General features: G+C 40.4%; 1 protein-coding gene across 5 annotated transcripts in view; it reads left to right on the forward strand.

The window, feature by feature from the left end:
* FAM13C (family with sequence similarity 13 member C) overlaps positions 1–23,154 on the forward strand; it is a 347,807-nt gene that overhangs the window by 313,977 nt on the left and 10,676 nt on the right. For all 5 annotated transcript variants that reach the window (XM_053583875.1, XM_053583874.1, XM_053583871.1 and 2 more), the window contains 4 exons: positions 10,023–10,233; positions 11,739–11,877; positions 16,365–16,446; positions 17,864–18,075. In XM_053583875.1, the coding sequence (XP_053439850.1) occupies positions 10,023–10,233; positions 11,739–11,877; positions 16,365–16,446; positions 17,864–18,075 (644 nt within the window). The remainder of the gene's footprint in view (positions 1–10,022; positions 10,234–11,738; positions 11,878–16,364; positions 16,447–17,863; positions 18,076–23,154) is intronic.

The following is a 23,154-nucleotide window of genomic DNA, read 5'->3' on the forward strand; positions in this document are numbered from 1 at the left end:
AGACACCCTAAATCTCTCTTCAGCCCACTTAAAAGGCACTTTGAACTTGTAAACTTGCCGAGCAGAAGCTTTCCCAGCTTTCTTGCTGGAATCACTGCTGAAGTGGCTATCCACTTACTCAGTGTGCCAAAATCGGTCTCACTCTGCCCCTGAGGGTTAGGGCTGCAAGGCGGCTCAGACCCCACCCTTAGGCTACTTGGTTGCTGGGTTACCAGCTCCCACCCGTTTCTAGCTCTGCTACCCTGAGGGCGGAGCTTGCCGGGGCAGATCACTGACAATGGATCCCTGTGACCCACCGCCAAACACTATTAGCTCCGTCTGGCTCAGCGGCTCAGACTGGGGCCCTAGACAACGGCCAAAGTTCTCCGCACTCCCACTCAGGCCTTCCCCAAGGCAGTTCAACTCAGTGCCAAGTCCAAGGACATCAAAAGAGTTCACAGGTAAGGCCTTTCTGGTTTGCAGTCTTGCTGCTACTGAACTTACAGTTGTGGGCGGGTTTAGACGGGTTGAACACACGCGACCACTTGCCGGTTTTCCACTGTTTTAGTCCTCCTCTTGGGGTCCAGAAGTCTCTCGCTGACTCCCTGTATCCTCATAGGAGTGATGATAGGCAGTTCCCACCAGCCAGAGATGCCTGGAGTCCTATCTCCCCAGACTCACGGTGCCCAGATGCAAGGAAGCTGTTACTCGGCTGCCATCTTCTATACCAATTTTCTTAAGTGTTCTGATCATGAAGGGATGCTGGATATTATCAAAAGCTTTTTCTGCGTCAATTGAGAGAATCATATGGTCTTTATTTTTTAGTTTGTTTATGTGCTGAATTACATTTATAGATTTACGTATATTGAACCAGCCTTGACACCCTGGGATAAATCCCACTTGGTCATGATGTATAATTTTTTTGATGTGTTGTTGGAGTCTGTTTGTTAGGATCTTATTGAATATTTTAGCATCAATATTCATTAGTGACATTGGTCTATAGTTTTCTTTGCCGGTTTCTTTCTTAGAAGACTGCCATGGGCAGTCTAAATATTATTTAGTATTTAATAGTATATGGTATATAATACGTTTTGAATCATTTTAAAAAATTTTACCCTGAGTTTGTTTTGCAGACTGAAGAGATCTAGACTTGTAGTTGGTTAAATTTTGCAAACCCTTCTATTCTTGAGTCATTTCTAGCTCTCTGATTTAAAGCATCTTTAGGCCTTTGTGTCTTTCCTTATTTGAGTTTACCTGATCTACATAGGACTCCCAGATGAAGTCCAATATAATTTTATTTGTTAATATGGGCAAAGGTACTATAGTTTTGCAAAATGTCCTCAGGAAACTGGGCAAAGTATGAAAGAGGTCTTTCTGTACTATTTCTTAAAGTGGCTTGTGAATCTACAAAGATCTCAATGAAAGAAATGAATTAATATATTAAAAGTGGCAATAGGGACATTTTTTAAAATAATTACAAAATAACTGTGCCTGTAGGATTGTTTTCCAAACCCTTCCTAGAAATGCACAGTATTTTCCTGGCTTTTTTAGCTTATCAGCATATTCTGTAAGAGCTCTGAAAATCCTATTCCCTATTAAACTAACAGGTTAGTGCTTATGATTCGTTAAGGGTAGATGGATCACTTTTCTTCAGCCGTATTGTTGGCCCACAGAGCAAGTCATCTGCACCTGTTGAACATCCTCATGGTTTGTGAGCTTGGTCTGTGGTTTCTTGGTGTTTTACTGTTGGAAAAATATTAACATCATCTTCAAATTCAGATTTATCTGTAATTAATTCTTCCACATCATTTCTGAAGTGTAAAATAAGATTCATCCAGGATCCATTTGCAAGGATTAGTACTGAATTAGTATCTTAAAAAAAATATTAATTAACTCTGCCCTTTGTCTTGTTCAGAAACATAGCACCTTGCAGAACTTCCTGTGCTAGTTGGGTGATTTTGGGCAAGTGATTTAATCTCTCCATGCCTAAATTTCCTTTTCTTTAAAACTGGACAAAGCATAGTATCTACATCTTAGGATTGTTGTGAGAATGACATGGCAGAATACATATGAAGCTTTCAGCACATCACTCATATAAATGTGCAATCAACGTCAGCTGTCATTATTTAAAAAGCTGAGCATTCCATACTCAAGACCCATACTGCCTTCCCTCTGGTTGATAATACATGCATTATCAAATTTGGGCATGGAGAGATTAAATCACTTTGTCTTTGAATATCTACTCTATCATAATTTCTAACAACTTTTAAGGTGCAGAAATGACATTTCATATTGTTCATTCCCTAGGTGCCCTCTAGAATCTGGCATATGATTGACATTACACTAATTCCCTGAAGCAAAAGGTATTTATAACAGCAATAATCCGTAGAGCGGATGGCTGAATAATTACAACCTATTAAATGTGAAGCTACTTTTGCTACAATAAAATCTATCCTGCACTAAACCTGTGACATAACTTGGTCCGAAAAGATCTTTACTATGAATAATTTTTCACTGATGCTTTTATAACCATCTTTATAATCTCTGAAGGGGGAGCTTCACGTGAACCCCTCGTTTTACAAAGAAAGCATTAAAAAGTAGTTTCAAAATTTATAGATGACAGTATAATTCTCTGAGACCATTCTTTCAACTGTTTTATAGGAAAGACAAAAATCATGCTTGCTGTCCAAATTGCCAGGAAATTATTTTTAGAAAATTTTTAAATTTGATTTTTTAGGTCAGACCAAGTACTCTGCTAACGTGCTTCATTCTATATGTCCTCATTGCTTTACAAATGAGGATTCTGGATTTGATAAACTTGCCCAGCCAACCATATGACATGGGGAAAGAAATGGTATCACAGATCAAGCCCAGACCTCTGACTCCAGAACCCAGGCCATTAATCAGTTGCCCTAAAGTAATTTTTACAAAATTAATAGACTTTATTTCTTTTTTTTTTTTTTGTAGAGACAGTCTCACTTTATGGCCCTCCGTAGAGTGCTGTGGCCTCACACAGCTCACAGCAACCTCCAACTCCTGGGCTTAAGCGATTCTCTTGCCTCAGCCTCCCGAGTAGCTGGGACTACAGGCGCCCGCCACAACGCCCAGCTATATTTTTTTGGTTGCAGTTTGGCCGGGGCCGGGTTTGAACCCGCTACCCTCGGTATATGGGGCCGGCGCCTTACCAACTGAGCCACAGGCACCGCCCTAGACTTTATTTCTTTTTTTTTTTTTTGTAGAGACAGAGTCTCACTTTATGGCCCTCAGGTAGAGTGCCGTGGCCTCACACAGCTCACAGCAACCTCCAACTCCTGGGCCCAAGCGATTCTCTTGCCTCAGCCTCCCAAGCAGCTGGGACTACAGGCGCCCGCCACAACGCCCGGCTATTTTTTTGGTTGCAGTTTGGCCGGGGCTGGGTTTGAACCCGCCACCCTCGGTATTTGGGGCCGGTGCCTTACCGACTGAGCCACAGGAGCCGCCCCAAGACTTTATTTCTTACAACAGTTTTAGGTTTATAAAAAATTGTGCAGATAGTACCAAGAGTTCTCATTTACCACTCCTTGCACACAGGTTTCCCATAAATGTATTTTAAAAATGTCTTCCTTTGGGTTATTTTGGTATCACCCTTGGATGCTCAAAGACTACAGTCTGGAAGTGACCAGATGGCCTGCCTAGAAGCTTGGTGTCTAACACTGCTCTGGACACCGCCAAGGGGGCAACCTCTCTCATCTCTTGCAGTTCCCTGAGAATCTGTTCCTGTGACTATATGGAACTGTTTATGCAACTTCTTTACCTGAATTGGTTAATTGAGGTAAAGTAACACACTTGAGGTTAATAATTCTTCACTGTGCCTCCTGACTTTGGATAAGCCTGGTAAAGGTGTCGCCCACATTGAAGGTTGGAATTTCCTTCAGTCATCTTTCTGTTTGTTTTATATATTCAGTGTTCCTTCTGCTTTCCAGAGCACTCTGCTCATAAATGAAAACTCCCTGTTGAATATGGCTCTTATCTTTATAACAGATTTTTATCAGCTGCATCAGGGATCTGTTGTGCAGGAATTGGCTAGAGGAGCTGGGAGTCCCTGAGGCTGAAAAAGAATGGGTGTCACAGCACCCAGGGGTCTCTCTATGCCTGCAGGGCACTTTGGAATCTTCCATACCCTGATGGATGATGCGTACTCTTTCTTCAGCCCCACAGCTCAGGCAGAGCCATGACCCTGGACAGGACATTGTTCAGCCTGGTTGTTGTTTGAGCAGTTGTCTCCTCTGTCATGGTGACACAGGGAAGGAAAATGATGTGCTCAGAGATCAAACTCTGTTCATCTGCCATTGTCCTTGGTTATTTCTCAAATTCAATGAGATTGAGTGAGAGTAAACAATTCATCTAGGTCACACAGGTGATAAAAACTGGGACTTGAATCTGGGCCTTCTCAAGCCTGTTAGCTCATGCTTTTATCCATGATGGCCAAATTGCCCCCTGGGACCTGTAGGGTGCCTGTTCTGAAGCCCACCCCTCCAGCTCCCTATCACTTCTGGTGGCATTCACAGAGGCTGGCACACAGAACTGCTTACAGTGCTGACCTCCGCCTGCTTGGTCAGCCTGTCCAGCTCATAATTCCTTCCATCTGCCCCTTCCTGCCTCGCCCTTTCAACAGACAATACTCTCAGTGATGTCTAGCAAAGCAAGCTCATCTGTTTTCCAAACTTTAGTTATCAGGATGACTTCAGGGTCATTTTCCAAACCTTAGTTATCAGGATGACTTAAGGTTTACCCGTGTTCTCGTTCCCTTGACCCTGTAGCTAAACCTTTAGTTCCTCAAGCACTCAAATCCAACATACGTAAAATAGAGCCCATCATGGACCTATCAGGTGTTTTTGGGTTGTTTTTTGCCTTTGTTTTGTGGCCTTCTTTGTGTATGTTCCACACTGTTATTCTCCTGGTCCTGAGAGTGGCTGGCTCAGAACTCAGAAGCTTGAACCTCATTAGAATCTTGGACATGCTTCTGGCTCACTTAGCTTTTAAAACCAACAAAGGCTGGCGTTTGCCATTTTGGAATGTAACTGAATGCTGTCTATGAGTCCACCGTGATGGACAAACCCATGAGTACAAATTAACAAATGCGCAAATCTCAGTAGTCCATATTGAACTTTTGCAGATAGAAATTTATTTAAATTTTGCACTGCTTTAAAATTTCACATTAGAAAGATATATTTTAAAATCTGGCTGACTCATTTAACAGCTATGACGTAGCATGTACTCCTGCCAGATCAGAAGTGGTCTCTTGGCCTTCACACACTGATGATAACTACTTTTCTTCTCTCTGTTCCCTCATGCTCAGTGTGTGGGCCACCAGAAACATGGTGGCTTCCACTGTCTAACCAAACTCTCCCTACATGGAGTCGGTAGAGTTATACAACCTTCCCTACTGAATTTAAATGGGGAACATTTTACTCCCAACCTCATGTGGTTGTTTTAAAGATTAAATCCATGCCAAGATTCTTAGAACAAGGTTGAGGACTGAGTGAGTCCTTCCATAAATATTTGAGATGATGATTATTATTATTTATAAATAAGGATTGATAGGAGAGGCAAGGGGTATATTGGTTCTCATTTCTCATATTAACCCTACAGGGGCTTCTGGTGAATTGGTGTTCAGTAAGAGAAGACAATATTCAGCTTCTTTATTTTCACAATTGTAATTATGAACATGATGGCTTTCATGGACTCTGTTTAGGAGTTTCTATGCCTTATCCTAATGTTTCACGAAATACCTCAATATCACGATGCATGGATGAACGTTGTTCATTTTAAGAAGAATTTATTTTTAATGTGTATCCATTTTTAAAAATGTAACTAGTTCATCAAATTCATGACTTCTTGGCCATCATTGCTTAGGATTAAGATGAAATTAAAAAAATACTCTTTACGTTGAAATAAAAAAAAATATGTATGTGCTTTGAACTTTTGTATGTATATACATACATTTCTATAAAGTATGTATATACATACAAAAGTATATATACATATAAAAACGTATATATATGTGTATACATATATATAAAGTAAAAAATGGGTTTATGTAGTTATGGCAAACATTTTGTAGGGATACAGTTTTATTTCCTTTCATCTTCATTTAGTCGTGTGAGGCAGGCACCATTATTCTCCCTATTTGACAGATGAAATGAAGTGTCCATCATTTCCAAAGTCCCTTTAGTGGTGGTAGACCTGGACTCAAGCTAACAATCTGCTATCTATTGTGCGTCCCCAAGGTATTTTCTCACTTCTTCTCTTGGGAATATTGTTCTTCAAATTTTGTATTAATGTATTATATTTTCCTTTTCATAAAATTAAGATACAGTTGTTATGGAAATTTTAGAAATACAGAGAAGCAAAAAGAAGAATTTTTTATTATGCTGATGATAAGAATACGTACTGTGAGATCTATCCTTTCAATGAATTTTTAAGTGTACAAAATAGTGTTTTTAGCTACAGTCGCCCCTTAGCCATGGCTTTGCTTCCTGAAGTTTCAGTTACCTACACTACAGTATAGTACTATTTTGAGAGAGAGAGACCACATTCACATAGCTTTTATTTATTTATTTATTTGGCACTGTTTAAATGTTTTATTGATATGAAGTCTTAATATTTTTATTTTTTTATTTCAGATTAATATGAGGGTACAAATATTAGGTAACAATGTTTGCATTTGTTAAGTAAGGTTCCTGTTGTAGATGTGTCCCATACTCAGGAGGTGTGCCATATGGGAGAGTTGGGAGCACACTAATCCTCCCCCTCCCTGACCTCCTCCCCCCAATTTGAATTAAGTTGAGTTTTTCTCTTGTGTGGGCTTGTATTAGTTTGTCAACTGGCTTCATATTGAGTACATTGGATACTTTTTCATTCTTGTGAGACTTTACCAAAGAGAATGTTCTCTGACTATGTCCGGGTTAATACGAAAGATGTAAAGTCTCCATCATTTTTTGTGGCTGCATGGTATTCCATGGTGTATGTACATCACAATTTATTAATCCATTCACCGGTTGATGGACACTTGGGTTGATTCTACATCTTGGCAATTGTAAATTGAGCTGTGATAAACAATCGAATGCAACTGTCCTTATGGTAAAATAGTTTTTTTCTTTTGAGTAGATGCCTAGTAATGGGATCACAGGATCAAATGGAAGGTCTATTTTGAGTTTTTTGAGGATTCTCCATATTTCTTTCCAGTCACATAGATTTTATTATACCATAATTGTTCTATTTTGCTATTGTTATTGTTAATCTTTAACTGTGCCTACTTTGTAAATTAAACTTGATCATAAGTATGTATATATGTATAGGAAAAAACATAGTACATATGGGGTTTGGTATTATCAGCAGTTGGGGACATCCACTGAGGGTCTTGGAACGGATACCCCGTGAAAAAAGGGGAGACAACTGTATGGACATCATGTTGTATGGCAGTTATTTTTCTTACTGCTGCCTTGTATGATGGGCCAAGCAAAGAAACGGAGGGGTGGGGGGACATTGGCTGGGGCCCTGCAGAAAGAACAGGGCCTCCTGCCTGGTATATACTGTACCTACTGTGTCACATGCTGCCCTGTACCTACTGTGACAAGCTGTCCCTTCCTTTGGAAGAAAAAGTAATGTGCCCCCAGGGAACCACGGGAAGCCACCCTAGTTTATTCCTGCCCTCAGCTCCATGTCAGGGAGCAGGATTTAGGAGGGTGGCCTGGGCTCTTCCCAGGATAGCAACACTGCTGGCTCTTACTCCACACAGGCCTCTTTTGAACAAAGACATCAATAATTCTGTCTACACAAGTGGACATGCAAATACACTGATTTAATTAAGCTTCTTCTCATCACCAATAGTGAGTTTGGACAAAGGACTGAAGCTCTACCAAATTACTGGTTTTTGACGTTGTTTTTCAACTGGTTGCTTTGGGATCTTTCTGGCTCACAGCTTCCTTCAATAGTGGATTGGAGGGAAGAGAGGTTAGGGTGTTAATTAGGCAGCATGGTAAATTATGCAAATACCCAGGGGAAAGCAGATGCCATGTAAATGGAGGTTTACAATTCTTGCAATGCATTTCAAAGAAAAATGCATTTGTAGTGACCTGTGATTCTGTGAAGTTACATTGTAGGATTCTGTGGGCTCTTTCCCTGGCTCTCCTTCATGGTTGTGTGGCTAGGATCTCAAGTGCTTCCACTTTGGCATTACAAAGCAGCAACCAGAGACTTGTATTAGTTTTGTCCCTGGGGCCACAACTGAGCTGAAGGCTAGAAGGCTCAGAGCTTTTCCATTTCAGTAAAAATATGGTGACCCCAGGTGCTTGCTAAGGATTATTTTCTTCCCCATTATTATTACTCTTATAGAAGATACTTCTAAGAAATAGATAACATGAATAAAAATGCAGTGTTTAGAGCCTAATGGTTTAAGAAAAGAATCTGGGGAGGCACCCATATACCCCCGGTGGGTTTTGAAGGTGATTATTATTATATGTTATGACTTACTGGTTAATATATCTTATCCCTGTTTCTCTGGGTGGGGTGGGGGAGTCCTGCCAAACCAGGGTTTTCTGGGTAAATTATTCAGCAGCAAGGGTGTTGCCTGTGTGATTTCTGTCTGTCACATAGGCACACGTTTCCTTGTGTGCCCATGTGCCCTCACCATGTCCATTCCTGATCAGCCTCAGCTGCTGACAGAAGTGCTGTCATGAGCTTCAGAGGCACCACGGGAAGTGTTATCAACTCTCCTAGTCTACAGCCCACCAGGGGAGAAGCCAACTGAAAACACAGAGGGGCCTAATCAGACCTTTGATATCACATAAAGCAAATTGCATTTCAAGCTCTAGAGAACAAGGAGCCATTCTAAATCTGATTAAGATTCATCTGATACCAAATTGTGATAAATGTTTATTTTAGAAAAGCCTGTTGTATTTTCTGATTCTGCTTATTCATCTAGAAAATCTTTGTTTCCCTTTCTTTAGGAAAGTAGAGGTTAAGAGGGAGCCTTGGCTTGTTCTAACTTGACTGCTGCGCAAAATCAAGAAAGCTGTTTCTGTACAGGGCTCAGACTGGGCCCTTCCTCTGGCCACCCTGACTCAGTGTCCTAATGCTCCCTGGCTGACATTCTGCAGGCCCCTCCCCTCCCTCCACAGCACAGGGCTGACCACCTTCTGGTCTAACCCTGGGCTGGGGAGCTAACTCAACAGGGTATGATCCTAGTGAGAATTCAGGCATAGAAACTGGCCAGCTGAGGAAGAGGATTTGGTGTGGGTTTTCTTCTTCGTTTTGCCCAGAATAAAGTGCTACATGAAATTTTGGAGAAGAAAACAGAATTATACCTAATTCTATCATCCTTTGCAATAGCTATGTAACTTCTTTGATCTTTTAGTGCATTTCTTTGTACACATCAATGTATGCTTGTTATAGGAAATGGAATCATTATTGTTTGGAACATTGTGGTTTCCTTTTAGCATATTCTGAATGTCATTCATGGGTGACAAGCAGAGTTAGCCATCATTTTTGATGACTGAGGAATAATTTGCTATCTGGGGACTTTTCTTCCCTCTCTTCCTCCTTGGAATTTTCTACTCTCTTCTTCCCCACTCCCTTCTCTCCCTTTTTTCACTGGCAATTCTGTTTTCTCTTTTCTTCCTCATAACCTGTAATCTTTTGCTCTAACTCTATTATATTGTTTTCTTTTTATTTACTCTAATGCTTGGTTACATATCCTCCAACTTATGCGAATTGTGTGAAATAAAAAGAGGATTTTTAGAGTCTGGGGCTATGCTGGCTGTGTAACTCATCCCAAAATAATTTGTTTCTATTTTCTTCTTGTTGGCAGCTTTGTAATCTTTTCCATCCAGGTTTGGTCAGAACAAACATGACAGTATTTTGAAAGCTTTTCATATCCCCAGAAAGAAGTCATGACAAAGAGCAAGCCATTATAATGAATGTTTATGATGCTTATTTAGGAACATGACAGTCTCAAGCCCTCTGTCACTTCTAAGTCTTGATGATTTGTCTTATTTCCCCAGACCCTGCGCCAGTCCACAAAGACGGGCAGAATGAAGCCGACAGCACACCAGACGACCTCCAGTCTGTGGGGACCAGCAGGCTGCTCTATCACATCACTGACGGTGACAACCCGCTGCTGTCGCCCCGATGCTCCATCTTCAGCCAGAGCCAGAGATTCAACCTAGACCCTGAGTCAGCCCCATCTCCACCTAGCACACAGCAGTTTATAATGTAAGAAAACTGTTTTTTTAATCTTCATTTCATGCAGTTTTCCAAATGCCATATTTATAAACTACAATGACGTGTGTGTCTGAGATAGTGTAAACATGCCAGCCTAACGTAACTGCAAAACGTGGACAGTAAATGGCAAACATAAGGATATCTTGGGGTTGGGAATTCTGTTTCAGGCCTTAGTATCTCTGGAGGAAATGGTCATGAGGGGCAGGTAACCCCTGGGGCTCACATATCTGAACATTTTTTGATGAAATAACCAGAATCCTGAGTTCAGTATGTGTATGTACAAATTATCAGGAACATCTTTTTTTTTTTTTTTTTTTTTTTTTTGAGACAGAGTCTCACTTTCTTGCTCCCAGTAGAGTGTCGAGACATCATAGCTCACAGCAACCTCAAACTCCTGGGCTCAAGCAATCCTCTTGCCTCAGCCCCCCAGGTAGCAAGGACTACAGGCGCCCGCCACAATGCCCAGCTATTTTTTTTTTTTTTAAATGAAGTCTCCCTCTTGGTCAGGCTGATCTCGAACTCTTGACCTCAAGCAGTCCACTCTTCTCAGCCTCCCAGACTGCTGAGATTATAGGCGTGAGCCACCATGCCTGGCCTAGGAACATCATTCTTGATGAACTCTGTATTCTTTCCATGTGCGATGGCGGCATCAGTAGAGGATTGTGGGAAAACTTGGGAGTTGTCCACCTCAAGTTTTCTTAGCTTCTAGACAAGTAGTAGTTTACAATAGCTACTCTCACCCCAAAATATATATGTTTATGTATCTGTGTATCAGATGCCTAGCCCCCTCAGACACTCCATTTAGAATTTGCACTTGAGATTAGAGTGAAGTTGAGGAACTGTATGTTATTTATTTTTAAGTTCCACAGATAACTTTGATCTGTAGCTAAGACTGAGAATTCTTTGGCTAAAAATCTGCCCAAGAAACCCCTAGTTTCTCAAAACATATGCTGTTATTCTTGAATTTATCCATACTTGGGTTCATAGACATCTACTGATGAACTTGAGGGGGTTAGTGAATTATTACTATCACTTATAAAGTGTGTCATGTGAGAGGGTGTACACATTTTCTGAACAAAGGGCCTATTCCTGTCACTATATTCAAAAGGTTCTGTTATGTCAAAATAAATAAATAAATAAATAACCACTTGCTTAAATCTTCCTTGACAATGTTGGTGTAACTCGTGCGTCCTAGTGAGGATAAGGCCTCAAAAGGGCTGTTTCTTCTGATTCTTAAATTGGCCTCCTCTAAGCTTTAGGAAATACATTTCCTGACTAGTATTTTGCTGTTTTACAGTTAAAGTCCCTGATGACATCTTCCCATAATGGATCAAGGGTCTCCATCAATGAGCAGATGCCACCATGGTTGCCTCATCAAATAATGACGTGCCTTCTGGGTGTCTCTGATAACCCAGCAATCTTGGTGTATAAGCAGCGGCAATGTTTATCTGGAGGCCATTGTTTCTGATGCTCTTTCCTCCTTGTAATCATCTCAGGCCCCGGAGTTCTTCGCGATGTGGCTGTGGAGATGGTAAGGAGGCACAGACCATCACCCAACTCACCAAGCACATCCAGAGCCTCAAGCGGAAAATTAGGAAATTTGAGGAAAAATTTGAACAAGAAAAGAAATACCGGGTAAGGACCCTGGGGTTGAACGTAGGGGTGGATTGGGTCAGAGGTATGTAGATTTTCTTTGCTAGGGGACAGGACTGTTCCCATTGGCCAACCTAAGACCTGTTGTAAATTGAGTTCTCATCCTGGGTCTGTCTTGTTCTCACCTGCTATCAGTTGATCTCTGCTAACAAAGTTTCTAGGAGTGGATTAATTACAACTCATATTTCCACATTTATTTGATTTTTAATTTTCTTTTTCTTCCCCCGGAGGAAACTTATTATCACTAGTTTCTCAAGGACCAAAATTTCTGAAGTTTTTAATTATGGTCTCATTTTAAAAAAAATCTTTTCTCAATTGCATTTTGTTAAGATCTTAAGGACTCAAGAGCAGAATTTCCTAATGTGCAGCAGAATGTGGGAGATTTTTTCTTTGACATTAAGGTACTTGTTGGTTGATGAGTGGAACCTCTTGAGTGACGTTTGGTAAGGCCCACTCACAAGAACAAACCTTGAACTATCCTATCCCATCAGATAGACAACAGTGTTCATGCTGGTACTGTAATGGCACAAACGTGAGCCTTGTTTTTTCTCATGTAAGAAATGGCCAACGTTGCTTTTATTTTCTCTAATGGTGACTTTGGCATAGAGAAAAATCATATTCATGTAGAATCGGACCAATAAATTGGGTCTTTGGCAGAGGGCCCAGAACAGCTTGTTATCAGAATAAAAGAGAACAGGGAATAATCTCTCATACATCTTGAAATATTTAAAGGTTCACCAAGCACTTGGTACAGAGACAATCAGAAAGTTCCTGGGAGTGTGGGATACATTCTGGGCAGGGCGGTGAGAGTGGGTAATATTCCACTCTTCTGGTCTTTCTGTCTTGTGTTTCCCACAGTGGCCTTCAACTCAGTAAAAGAGGAGGTTTGAGCCAGTGTGGTTTATTTTTGCAAAAGCTGGAGGCTCTTGAATCAGACTATTCTGGATTTGAATTCAGTGTAGCTACTGAAGAACTTTGTGACTTTGGACTTATTTACCTTTCTTAATATCAGTTTGTCCATCTGTAAAATGGAGTCAATATTAGTAGTGACTTCTTAAGTTGATGAGTTGTAAATGAGGAAGGGCATATATAACACTTATTACAGTGTTTGGCCCAAAGTAAGTAAGTGATCCTAGATATTGCTAGCTTTTTAATCTATAAGTGACATTTGAACAGCCTACCCCATGTCAGGCTCTGCCTATTAATCCTCCATTGGAGTTTTTTACCAGCAGCCACATACCTTGGATGCCTGTTTGGGAAGAGAATTTTTCCTGGCACCTTCTGCCTTTGTCTAGATAATCTTTAAATCCAGAGCCAGAGACTGACTCTCTCTCTTTTTCTCTCTCCAGGGGTCCTCAAACTGCAGCCTGTGGGCCACATGAGGCGGTGCGATTGTATTCGTTTCCATTTTGTTTTTTTACTTCAAAATAAGATATGAGCAGTGTGCATAGGAATTTGTTCACAGTTTTTTTTTTTAAACTATAGTCCGGCCCTCTAACAGTCTGAGGGACAGTGAACTGGCCCCCTGTTTAAAAAGTGTGAGGACTCCTGCTGCGGGTGGGATTTGGGAATAGCTGGAGCAGGAAGCTTCCTGAGCACTGCTGCTTGCTGCTTCAATGTGCATAAAAGTCTTTCACATAATCAGAACCTTACATGTCTCAGGAAACAGGGCTTCCCTTTGCCCTTCCTGTCAGGGTGCCAGGCTATGGTTAGAAGTTTGACATGTCAGTGGGCCTCAAATGGCTGCTGTGTGTAAGGTTTCTCTTCCTGGCAGCCTGATGTGGAATTAATAGCACCAGCTGCTAATTTTTGAATCCGAGCTCCTGCTGGTCCTCTGTGCTTTTCCAATACCCACGTATAAACACATATCTTTCCATCTTTGTTGAATCTGACTGTTTTGTACCCTTATCCCAAACTGCTTATTCTTCACAGATGCAATAATTTTGCATTTGATGTATTTGCTTATTGGCCTTATGGGCTTAGAAATGGCTGCTTCAAACAGATTATTTTTAATGGAATCAGAAAATGTTGGACTTGGGAGGGATCAGCCAATGTTTGTTCTTATCTGACCACTGAAGAAATTAAGGTACTGATAGGGGAAGTGAATCCCACAGAAAAATATAAATTGACATAGCCAAGAAAACAACTCTGGTCTTATTACCCATCCAGAAATCTTTCTGATGTATCTTATGAATCATTGTTAGTAGATCACAAATCTGTTCCAGTGGTACTTTCAATTGTACGATTCAGGAACCCCTTTTTTAATTGCACTGAAAAAACCTAAACTATGTAATTTGGGGGTTATTAAACCAGAATATTGAAAATCTACAGCTTGTATATGAAAACTGTCCATGTGATTTGAAAGCTGGCATCCCTACAGAATTTATGTAAACTCCTTTATTGGCTCCTCCAAAGGTAGGGAAAGAAGAAATTCATTTCAGAAACTGATTTCAGGCTTTAAATTTTTTTTTTTTTTTTTTTTTTAGAAAACTCATCCTTAAATTTCTCCTATGTCCTATGTGCAATAGGGAAAGCCCATTTCTTTCATGGTTGCTGGCTTAGGGTCGTGTGTGTGTGTGTGTGTGTGTGTGTGTGTGTTTGCATTTGCTGTATCTGTCAAGAGACAGAATTAACTGTGTGGAGCAGATCCACTGGAGCACTGTTTAACATGATGCGTTGTCAGATTGGAGAATTCTCTGAGGATTTTGAGAAGCCAAATGTAAAACACTGACTGTTCTGATAGCCAGACTCTTACCCAAAGCCAGAATACTAGACCATCTTATCAGGGAACTGGTCCAGTGCCACATTCTAGGAGACCATAGATAGATAGGACCAGGCAAAGCTGTTTTGCAAGTAGGAGTTGGTGCCCACTTGTTACTGTCCATGGTCCTGAAGCCAGAGATTCTTTCGTAGAAATCAGTCTCCTACCTAGGAAAGAATCATAGTTATTTTCCTTCAGTCTTCTTTTCTATCTTGTTTTAAAAACTGATGCTTTTTATGTTACTCTAGAACTGACAGAACCACACCTTGTGTTTTACAATGAACATATCTAATCCCATGTACATGTGATGATCTTGTCACAGAGGTAATTTTTTCCTTTGAACTTGAAAAATGTTCTATGTTCCTATGCCTCCCTCTCATCAACAACCTGCTGGTGTTATATGGACTTAGTGATCCTTAAACATGACAGAGGCCCTAGATTTGGTCTCCAACAATGCACAAATTTCACTCTATTATGTTTATGATTATGTTGTCTTGAGCCTTACTATATAGTTCCTTGTATATCTCGCACTTAAAGTGGCCATTCATTTTCCTGAGCCTGCATTTACGTTGCCATCTTAGGCTTGACTTGGAATGTTTCATATTAATATTTGGGAATTGAGGTTGAGTATATTTAACTACCCTTCTCTCTTGGTCTCTCTTTTCTATAAAAGAGTCCACTTTGTACTCTGAGAAGAAATCCAGAAATAAAGGTGAATAACTTGTATTGACAGAGTCATATCCTTTTAAAATAAAAATATATATTCTTACTGCCACATTTAAGGTGTGATTAGCTGCTGTAGGATATGCATACCCTACATGTATGTTTGTCAGTGAAGAGGTCTGGTAGTCTGACTATTACTACCATTACTGCTAGTAATAGAAATATCTAGAATTACAGTTTTTATTTTGTAATTTATTATGGTTAACACTTTCTGTAGTGTTTAGCATCAACCTGGGACTATTTTCAGTGCTTTGCAGATATTAATCCCTCACAGCAACCCTGTGAGGGAGATGCTGTTATAGTCCTCATTTGATAGATGAGAGTGAGGCACAGAGATGCCAAATAATTTGCCCAAGGTCACACACATATGACCTCTTAAGTTTCATTTTAATATCAGCCCTGGTAGGATATTGAGTCCGCCAATAATGAGAAGATCAGAATCTGGGCACCTGACTGACTTCCCAGGACTATTGTCAGGTGTTAGAGATTCTGGGGTCTCCTTTCTTCAGCTTGCGGGATTTGGCTGATAGGAGTTAAATCTCCCACTTTTGTCAGTATTCTTCAGCAGAGCCTCTGGTCATAAGCCATGTGTGTGGGCCGCAAGCAAGGTAGTAAGCACTGGTTTGTATCGGTGTGCTCATCTGCATTGCTGTAGAGAATGGCCTGGGAACGGGGTATGGGCTGTGGGGGGGCGCTGCAAAGCGATGGAGGGGTAGGTTGCAGGGGCGTCAGCATGGTTGGGACTGTGTGAAAATGCTGAGTGACCAGGGGGGTTTAGAAGCAATGCCCCTGGCAAAAATGAAAAAATAGAGGAGGTCAGAATGTTTTCTCTTTCCCAGAAGTAACTCCATCAGCTGGAGATTTCACACCTAAACATCTCTCCCAGCTTTATATATTCCTGAACTGGCTTTGCGTGGCTCACCTGTTTAAAAATTTTGTTTTCTCTTTTCTTTCTTCCTCCCCCTCCTTCCTCTTCCCTCGGTAGCCTTCACATGGTGACAAGATTTCTAATCCCGAAGTCCTGAAGTGGATGAATGATTTGGCTAAAGGTCGTAAGCAGCTCAAAGGTAAATGCCAGCCAAAGGTCTCTTTTTCTCAGAAAGGATGCAGTTAAAGTAGTGATAATGTGCTTTAGTTCTTTTTTATTCATTTCTACCTGAGCCCTCTTGAGCTTTGCTTAGATTGGAGGCCCTTTTGAAATGAAGGGTCCTGCATCTCCTTTATTGTCTGGGTCCATTTAATAAACCTCCTTACAGAGACACGGAGGACTTCCAGGCTCCTAAGTGGAATGATTCATTTCAATGCCAGTAACATCTCAACACGTGGAACACTGGCCTCCTGGGTTATTGGACTATGGATGTTAAACAGAAGAGGCCTGAGAAATCCTTTATTCCACACACCCCATAGCATGGCTGAGGACATTTATGTCCAGAGAAAGGGAAAGGTTACACAGCCGGGCGGTGGAGAGCTGGTGTGGAGTGCGGTTCTCCTCCCTTGCAGTCCAGTGCTTTTCCTCCTCTGTACCTCTCTGTAGATGGTAGTGCCAGTGTTAAGGCCAAAGAGCCATTTTTAAAGGGTTATCATTATTTACCAACAAAAAATTATTTTATTCCTCTCTCCATGCTCTAATGTAAACACTTAGGGCCACAGGAGTTTTTTCAAGTTTCTGGAAGGATGGTGATTAAAAAGAACTAGAAGGCGATATTAATTCAGTAGTATTAAGTGATAAATGAGGTAGCAAGTTTATAAAATATGCAGTGTTCAAACACCAAGCCAGAGTCTTACTAAAAAACAAACATCAAATAAAGAAAATGAGCTAAGAAATTAAGAAATCAATATAATTGGCCTCATTCAAGCTACCAGTTCCCTCATATATTCTGAAATGTAATTCCCTAATAAGTCCCAGGTGGCTTTTAAATGTTAATTATCGAGGTTCATCTAAAGCCACGATGCAATAATGGTGATTCCTGGATTTTAGAAGCTGGCATAGAGAAAACTATGAAATCTGTCAGGTTGGGGATGGCACTCCCGTCTTCCCTCTCCATCCCCTTTTGTAATTTTGTGCATGTGAAATGCCTGCCAGAAGTACTGGTATTTCCACAGGGGCTCTTGAAAAACAACTTTCAAAACCTAAGTAAATAAGTCTTCATTAACTGCTACAGTAGGTAACAGGTGTTAACTTTGGGGCTAGGTACCTCTGATGTTCCTCCAAACCCTCTCTCCCCTGAAATTTAAACCACTTACTCCCACAAGCGTCCTCTACCTCCCTGGGATCCCACCATTTACAGCCCTGTTTTCACACCTGATTGGGAGGTTATGCTGTTGGCTCTGGCTATTAAGTCTGCCCTTGCCCCATGGAAAACCATCATTAGCATAGTTCATTTCTGTCAATTTGACATCAGGGGAATGAACTCCTAAAACCTCTCTTCTTATTAAGGCGAGTGGGTCCTCTTTGCTCATGATAATCCATGGTATTTCTCTTAGAACTAAAGCTGAAGCTGTCAGAAGAACAAGGGAGTGTTCCCAAAGGCCCACCTAAAAACGTGTCCTGCGAACAACCCACAGTGCCCCCAGAGAATGGGAAGCCAGAAGCTGCAGGCCCAGAGCCAAGCTCCTCTGGAGAGGAGACTCCAGATGCTGCCCTGACAGGCCTAAAGGAGAAGAGAGAGCAGTTTCCCTACCAGGAGGATGCTAAGGTACCTGATCTTATTTTGTGATGTGGGGGGTCCCAGTATGCCACACAGTGCCAGGAGATCATGGTTTGGACCAGTTTGTCAGAGCACTTTGTCACTATATAAACACCTTTACAAGATTGGCATGGAAATTTCAGTCAAATGAGATCCTGGTGGTATTGGCCATCATCTTTGGGTATTGCCACATGATTATAGGATGTCCCACTATTCTGGGGGTCATATTGTTGCACATGGAAGCCAGTAAATGGCAGAGACGCTGAGATATATCGTATTGTTTTCTCTCCCAGCTTCCTACCCTCCTTAAATTAGCAAATGAACCTAAGACTAGGGAATAAGCATACTATGTGAAAGGAAAAGGCTCCAGTGGTAGCCCCTTCCCATGTTCTGTTAAAAAAATAGACGGCAGGGATGAGGTTAATAGTAAGGAAAGTGGTGTAGTATTTTATATAAGAAGAGAAAAGGTATAGTTTAAATTGGAACTCAAGACTTTAGCTTTAGACATCTTCATTTTGAAATCTCTGAGACATCCAGGTAGTGTTGTTAATTAGGCATTTGGGCAGATGAGCCTAGGGCTCAAAGAAAAGATTTATTATATTTTATAAAGAAGAGCAATTAGCATTTAACCTGGCTAATCCCTGCTTGTCCTCCATATCTATGCTTCCATTTCACTTAAGCTAGGGAAACTTTCCTGGGCTCCTTCCTGTTTCATTTCTGTCTCTTTCTACACCTTAAACTTGTGTGGAAGGACTGTTTTGTCCATGATCTCTTAGTGGGCACATAGTAGCTATTGAATAAATGCTGGGTGAGTGCATTTGAATGGACAAATTAGCACATTTAACTTCTGTCTTTTTGAGGGGAATGTTGATTTTACCTGTTCTTTTGTACATTACCTGGTTTTAATGGTAAGGTGGCAACATATGCCCAATCTCAAAAGGCTCACCACCATATGCCCCTGGCTTTGTCTTTCACATTAGGACTTGTGACCAACAAGTAGAAATGGGCCTAGGGTCAACTCTGTCTTTATGAAATACTTTTATACGTAAAAGAAAAACCCTAATATATGTTGTGGGGAATGAATAGCAAGGTTTTTATCCAATTGGTTAACCTATCCCCATCCCCATGAAAGGCTCTAGAGTTTCCTGATAGCCAGTAAACAACTTATATGTGTATTACATGTTATTTCTACTATTTACACATACAAGTACACATATGGCACATACATGTGTGTTAGTACATGGTTTTCCACCCATTGATGCTTCTTTCCTGTATTTTACAGTTACTTTAACGGTATCTATGGACACATTTTGGTCAATATCTAAGTCCTAAATGTATATTTTACTTAATTAACCAGGGGGGTGAGTTGGGATTGGTATAGAAGACTTAGGATAGGGCTCAGGGCTTGAGGCAGCCACTTTCTATCCATGTACACTTGGCAAGTGAACAAAGACTCTGAGATTCAACTTCCTCATTTGTAATTACCTACTTACATAATTACTGTGACAATAAGGGAGATGTCTGGTGACTGATGGATAATCATTCATTTTTTTATATTGCATGTACAATATAAACAAGTTAGAGAAGTCATGGAGGTCACTGCCCTCATGAAGCTCATGTTCTCCTGGAAGTTGGAATGTAACAAGCAATAAACAACTCAGGAAACAAAATCATTAAAGAGTTTGATAAGTATATTCAGGGAATTAAACAGGTGATATGACAGAAAAGAACAGGTATTGTTGCTACTTAAGATTAGGTGATTATAAAGGTCAAGAAGGTGACATTTAAAAAGAATCAGCAGGCCAAGAGAGCAGCAGAGAGCATTCTAGACAGAATTGCAAGTATGAAGGCCTTGAAGGATGGAAGACCATGTTATACCCTTGCAATTCTCAGGTCTGAGGTATCTGAGGCCTAGAGCACAGGATGGCATGAGACAAAGTTGGAGAGATACACTGGGACCCCATCACACAGGACCTTATAGCCTGTGGAAAGTCCTGGAAGGTTATAAGCAGAAAAGTGCCATGACATGATTCCTATCTAAAATATCTTTCTGATTGCTCAATTGGAAAATAAACCACAGAGGAAAAGGGGAAATAAAATGGATTGCTTGGATGAGCATGATGGCCCTGGAGATGAAAAGAAGTGAACATACTCAAAAGTGTATTTTAGAGGAATTGAAAGGACATGCAGAAGCATCATATGGGAGGAAGCAAAGGAAAGGAAGAATCCACGATGGCAGTGGATCCACTTTCTGACATAGGGAAAACTATAGAAGGTGCAGATTGGGGGTGGGTGGGAGGTGGGACGAAAACGTTAAAAGTCTGGGATACATTACATTTAAGGTCTTTGAGGAATATGGTGACCAACAACCCAACTTGCCCAAGACTTTCCTGGTTTTAATCACTGAAAATCTCATGTCCCAGGAAATGCTTCAGTCTGAGCAAACTGGGATGGTTGTAGAGGCAGCTAAATCAAATAGGTACATGCAAATGAGAGTCTGAAGATCAGAGAAAAAACTCTTGAGTGCTTTAGAAGTCATCCTGTGTAAATATGGCAATGATTTCTACTATCTTGATATTTTAAATGAAGTTATCTGTTGAATTCTTCAATAAGTGTCAGATGCCTCTTCAAATATATTTACTATTTAGCTTTGCAATAGGCCAAAGTTAGACCCTTTAAACAGAGAGCATCTGTGGTAGAACATGTAAACTTCGATTTATAAAGCTGAAGTACCATTTTTTGGAGGGCAGTAAACCATGTAGTGGCTATTCAGCTATAAGAGAGGTCCTTAGGGAGAGTCCAAGGGGAAGACTGTGTATTTCCAAAGCAGCTACTGTTACTCCTGCCTCCTCAATGAGTGTAGTGGCATTTCAGATTATCTCATTAGATCCCCTTTCTTTGAATTCAAATTGGCAGATGACCTCTATCTGGGGTCAATGACTTACTGCTGAAAATGCATTAAATATAAAAACTTCTAAGATGACACTTTTTTTTTTCTAGTGAGACTTTTATTGTAACTCTTTGTAAAGTTTCTGCATTTGGTGTTTAGTCACAGCTCCTATTAAAAGCGAATAAACCCTACAGCATTGCCCTAAATGTGCCGATACTGCTAATAGGTAATTCTCTTCCTCTTTTATTTACCAATGATTTTTGAGGATAATCACTTCTGGGTCACAGGGCATCACTGTGCACTGGAAATGAATGAGTCATCTCCTGAGTCTGAATGTAGTGACTATTTATGTCCTTTCCTTTTGAAAATCTTGACCTGGTGCTGGCGTATATGCCCATTTTACCTTTTCTGAGAACTTTGGGGTCAGAGTCACCCCACAAATTACCAAGGGGAAGAGTAATGCAGTCATTTCTTTTTGCCTCTCATCAATTGTAGCATCTTTGAGGAGGGAGAAGATTTTTGAAAAACATAGTAATTCATTTTAGCTTTAAAAATCAAATAATCTGGCCAGGCATGGTGGCTCTCATTTTAGCTTTAAAAATCAAATAATCTGGCCAGGCATGGTGGCTCACACCTATAATCCTAGCACTTTGGAAGGCAGGTAGATTGCTTGAGCTCACTGGTTCAAGATCAGCCTGAGCAAAAGCAAGACCCCATTTTACTAAAAATAGAAAAACTGAGGCAAGAGGACTGCTGGAGCCCAAGAGTTGGAGGTTTTTGTGAGCTATGATGCCATGGCACTCTACCCTGGGTAACAACTTGAGACTCTGTCTCAAGAAAAACACAAAACAACAACAACAAAAAAATAATTTAACAACTGATTAGTGGGGTTTTGTTGGTTAGAAAGAGGGAAGAATTAGAAGTAAAGGGCATGGAAAGGAAGATCCCATTCAACATTTTGCCTGCCTATTTATCCTTCTTCTCTAAAAAAAAATTAATTTGCTGACTAGGTGATACTTTCTTACTATATAACTATTTGTACATTTTGCAAGAAAGAACAAGAAAACATATAAAAGTTTATACAGTAAAAAGATTCCTCCTTCCCACCCCAAGTAGATAATCTTTAATGTCTTCTGAGTCCTTTTGGATTTTCTATATGAAGCATATGTAAGAAATTATCAATATATCATCTTAATTTGCCTCCTTTAAACAAAAGGCAGTATATATTCTTTTTTCACTTCTTATGGTCTGGATAGCTTTTTATATTGAGACAGAGAGAGCTTCTCATTCCTTTTTATTTTTTAAATTAATAGCACTGTGATTTTCCTTTTTTAGTAAAAGACAACATTGATATTTACCTTGTGTCAACTAGTTTTAATAGCTCATAAAACATTTATTATGTCAGTTATTAACTTAGGAACCTCTATATATGATAAATTATGGAAAGAAATCTTTATTCTGTATATTAGGAAACTGAGGTTCAAAAATTACATAGTTTTCCATATTAAAAATAGCTTGTAAGTTTTGAAGATGAATTCACATCCTTGAGTTTCAAGGCCAATATTAATCTGCGTTTCCTTGCTTAGAAATCTAAACCATTCTCTTTAGCAAATGCTTTGTTTAATGTCCATTATTGGCATCCCATGGTTTTTGGTTAAACAGTCACACTTGTTTCACAGATAGCATCTCCCTCAGTGAAAGGGTAGGGACACTTAGACACATGGGAATCATGGGAATCATGGGAATCAACTCTTTGGGCTTCTAAGGAGTAATAGAACCCAAGTATCTTTGGGTTCTTTGCTCACTGTACAAAGAAGACAATGTCAGTTTTACTTCCCTCCATGAGAGAGAGTTCATGTAAGAGGAGGACTAGAGAGAATGATTTTATTTATAAATTTCTGTGGTTTACTATGAAATAATACATGGCACCAGTCCCGTGACAAGAAAGGAAAACCAGTGGTAAAATGCTGGAGCTATGGCAGCTTTTCCCCAAACAACTTTCTGAGCAGAAAAACAAACAACCCTCCCCCCCACTCCCCCCTCCCAAGAAACGAATGCATCCAGGCTGGCCACTCAGTACCAGCTCTGTCTCTTGGAAATCCAGCTCATTTCCAAACCTGATGATTCAAATTACCTACCAGATAGGCTAGGAGTTTTTGTATGGAGAAGTTGTTAAGTTATCAACAATTTGTTAGTTT

The sequence above is a fragment of the Nycticebus coucang genome, chromosome 3 (assembly GCF_027406575.1).
Source record: "Nycticebus coucang isolate mNycCou1 chromosome 3, mNycCou1.pri, whole genome shotgun sequence".
In the NCBI taxonomy this organism is placed as follows: Eukaryota; Metazoa; Chordata; class Mammalia; order Primates; family Lorisidae; genus Nycticebus; species Nycticebus coucang.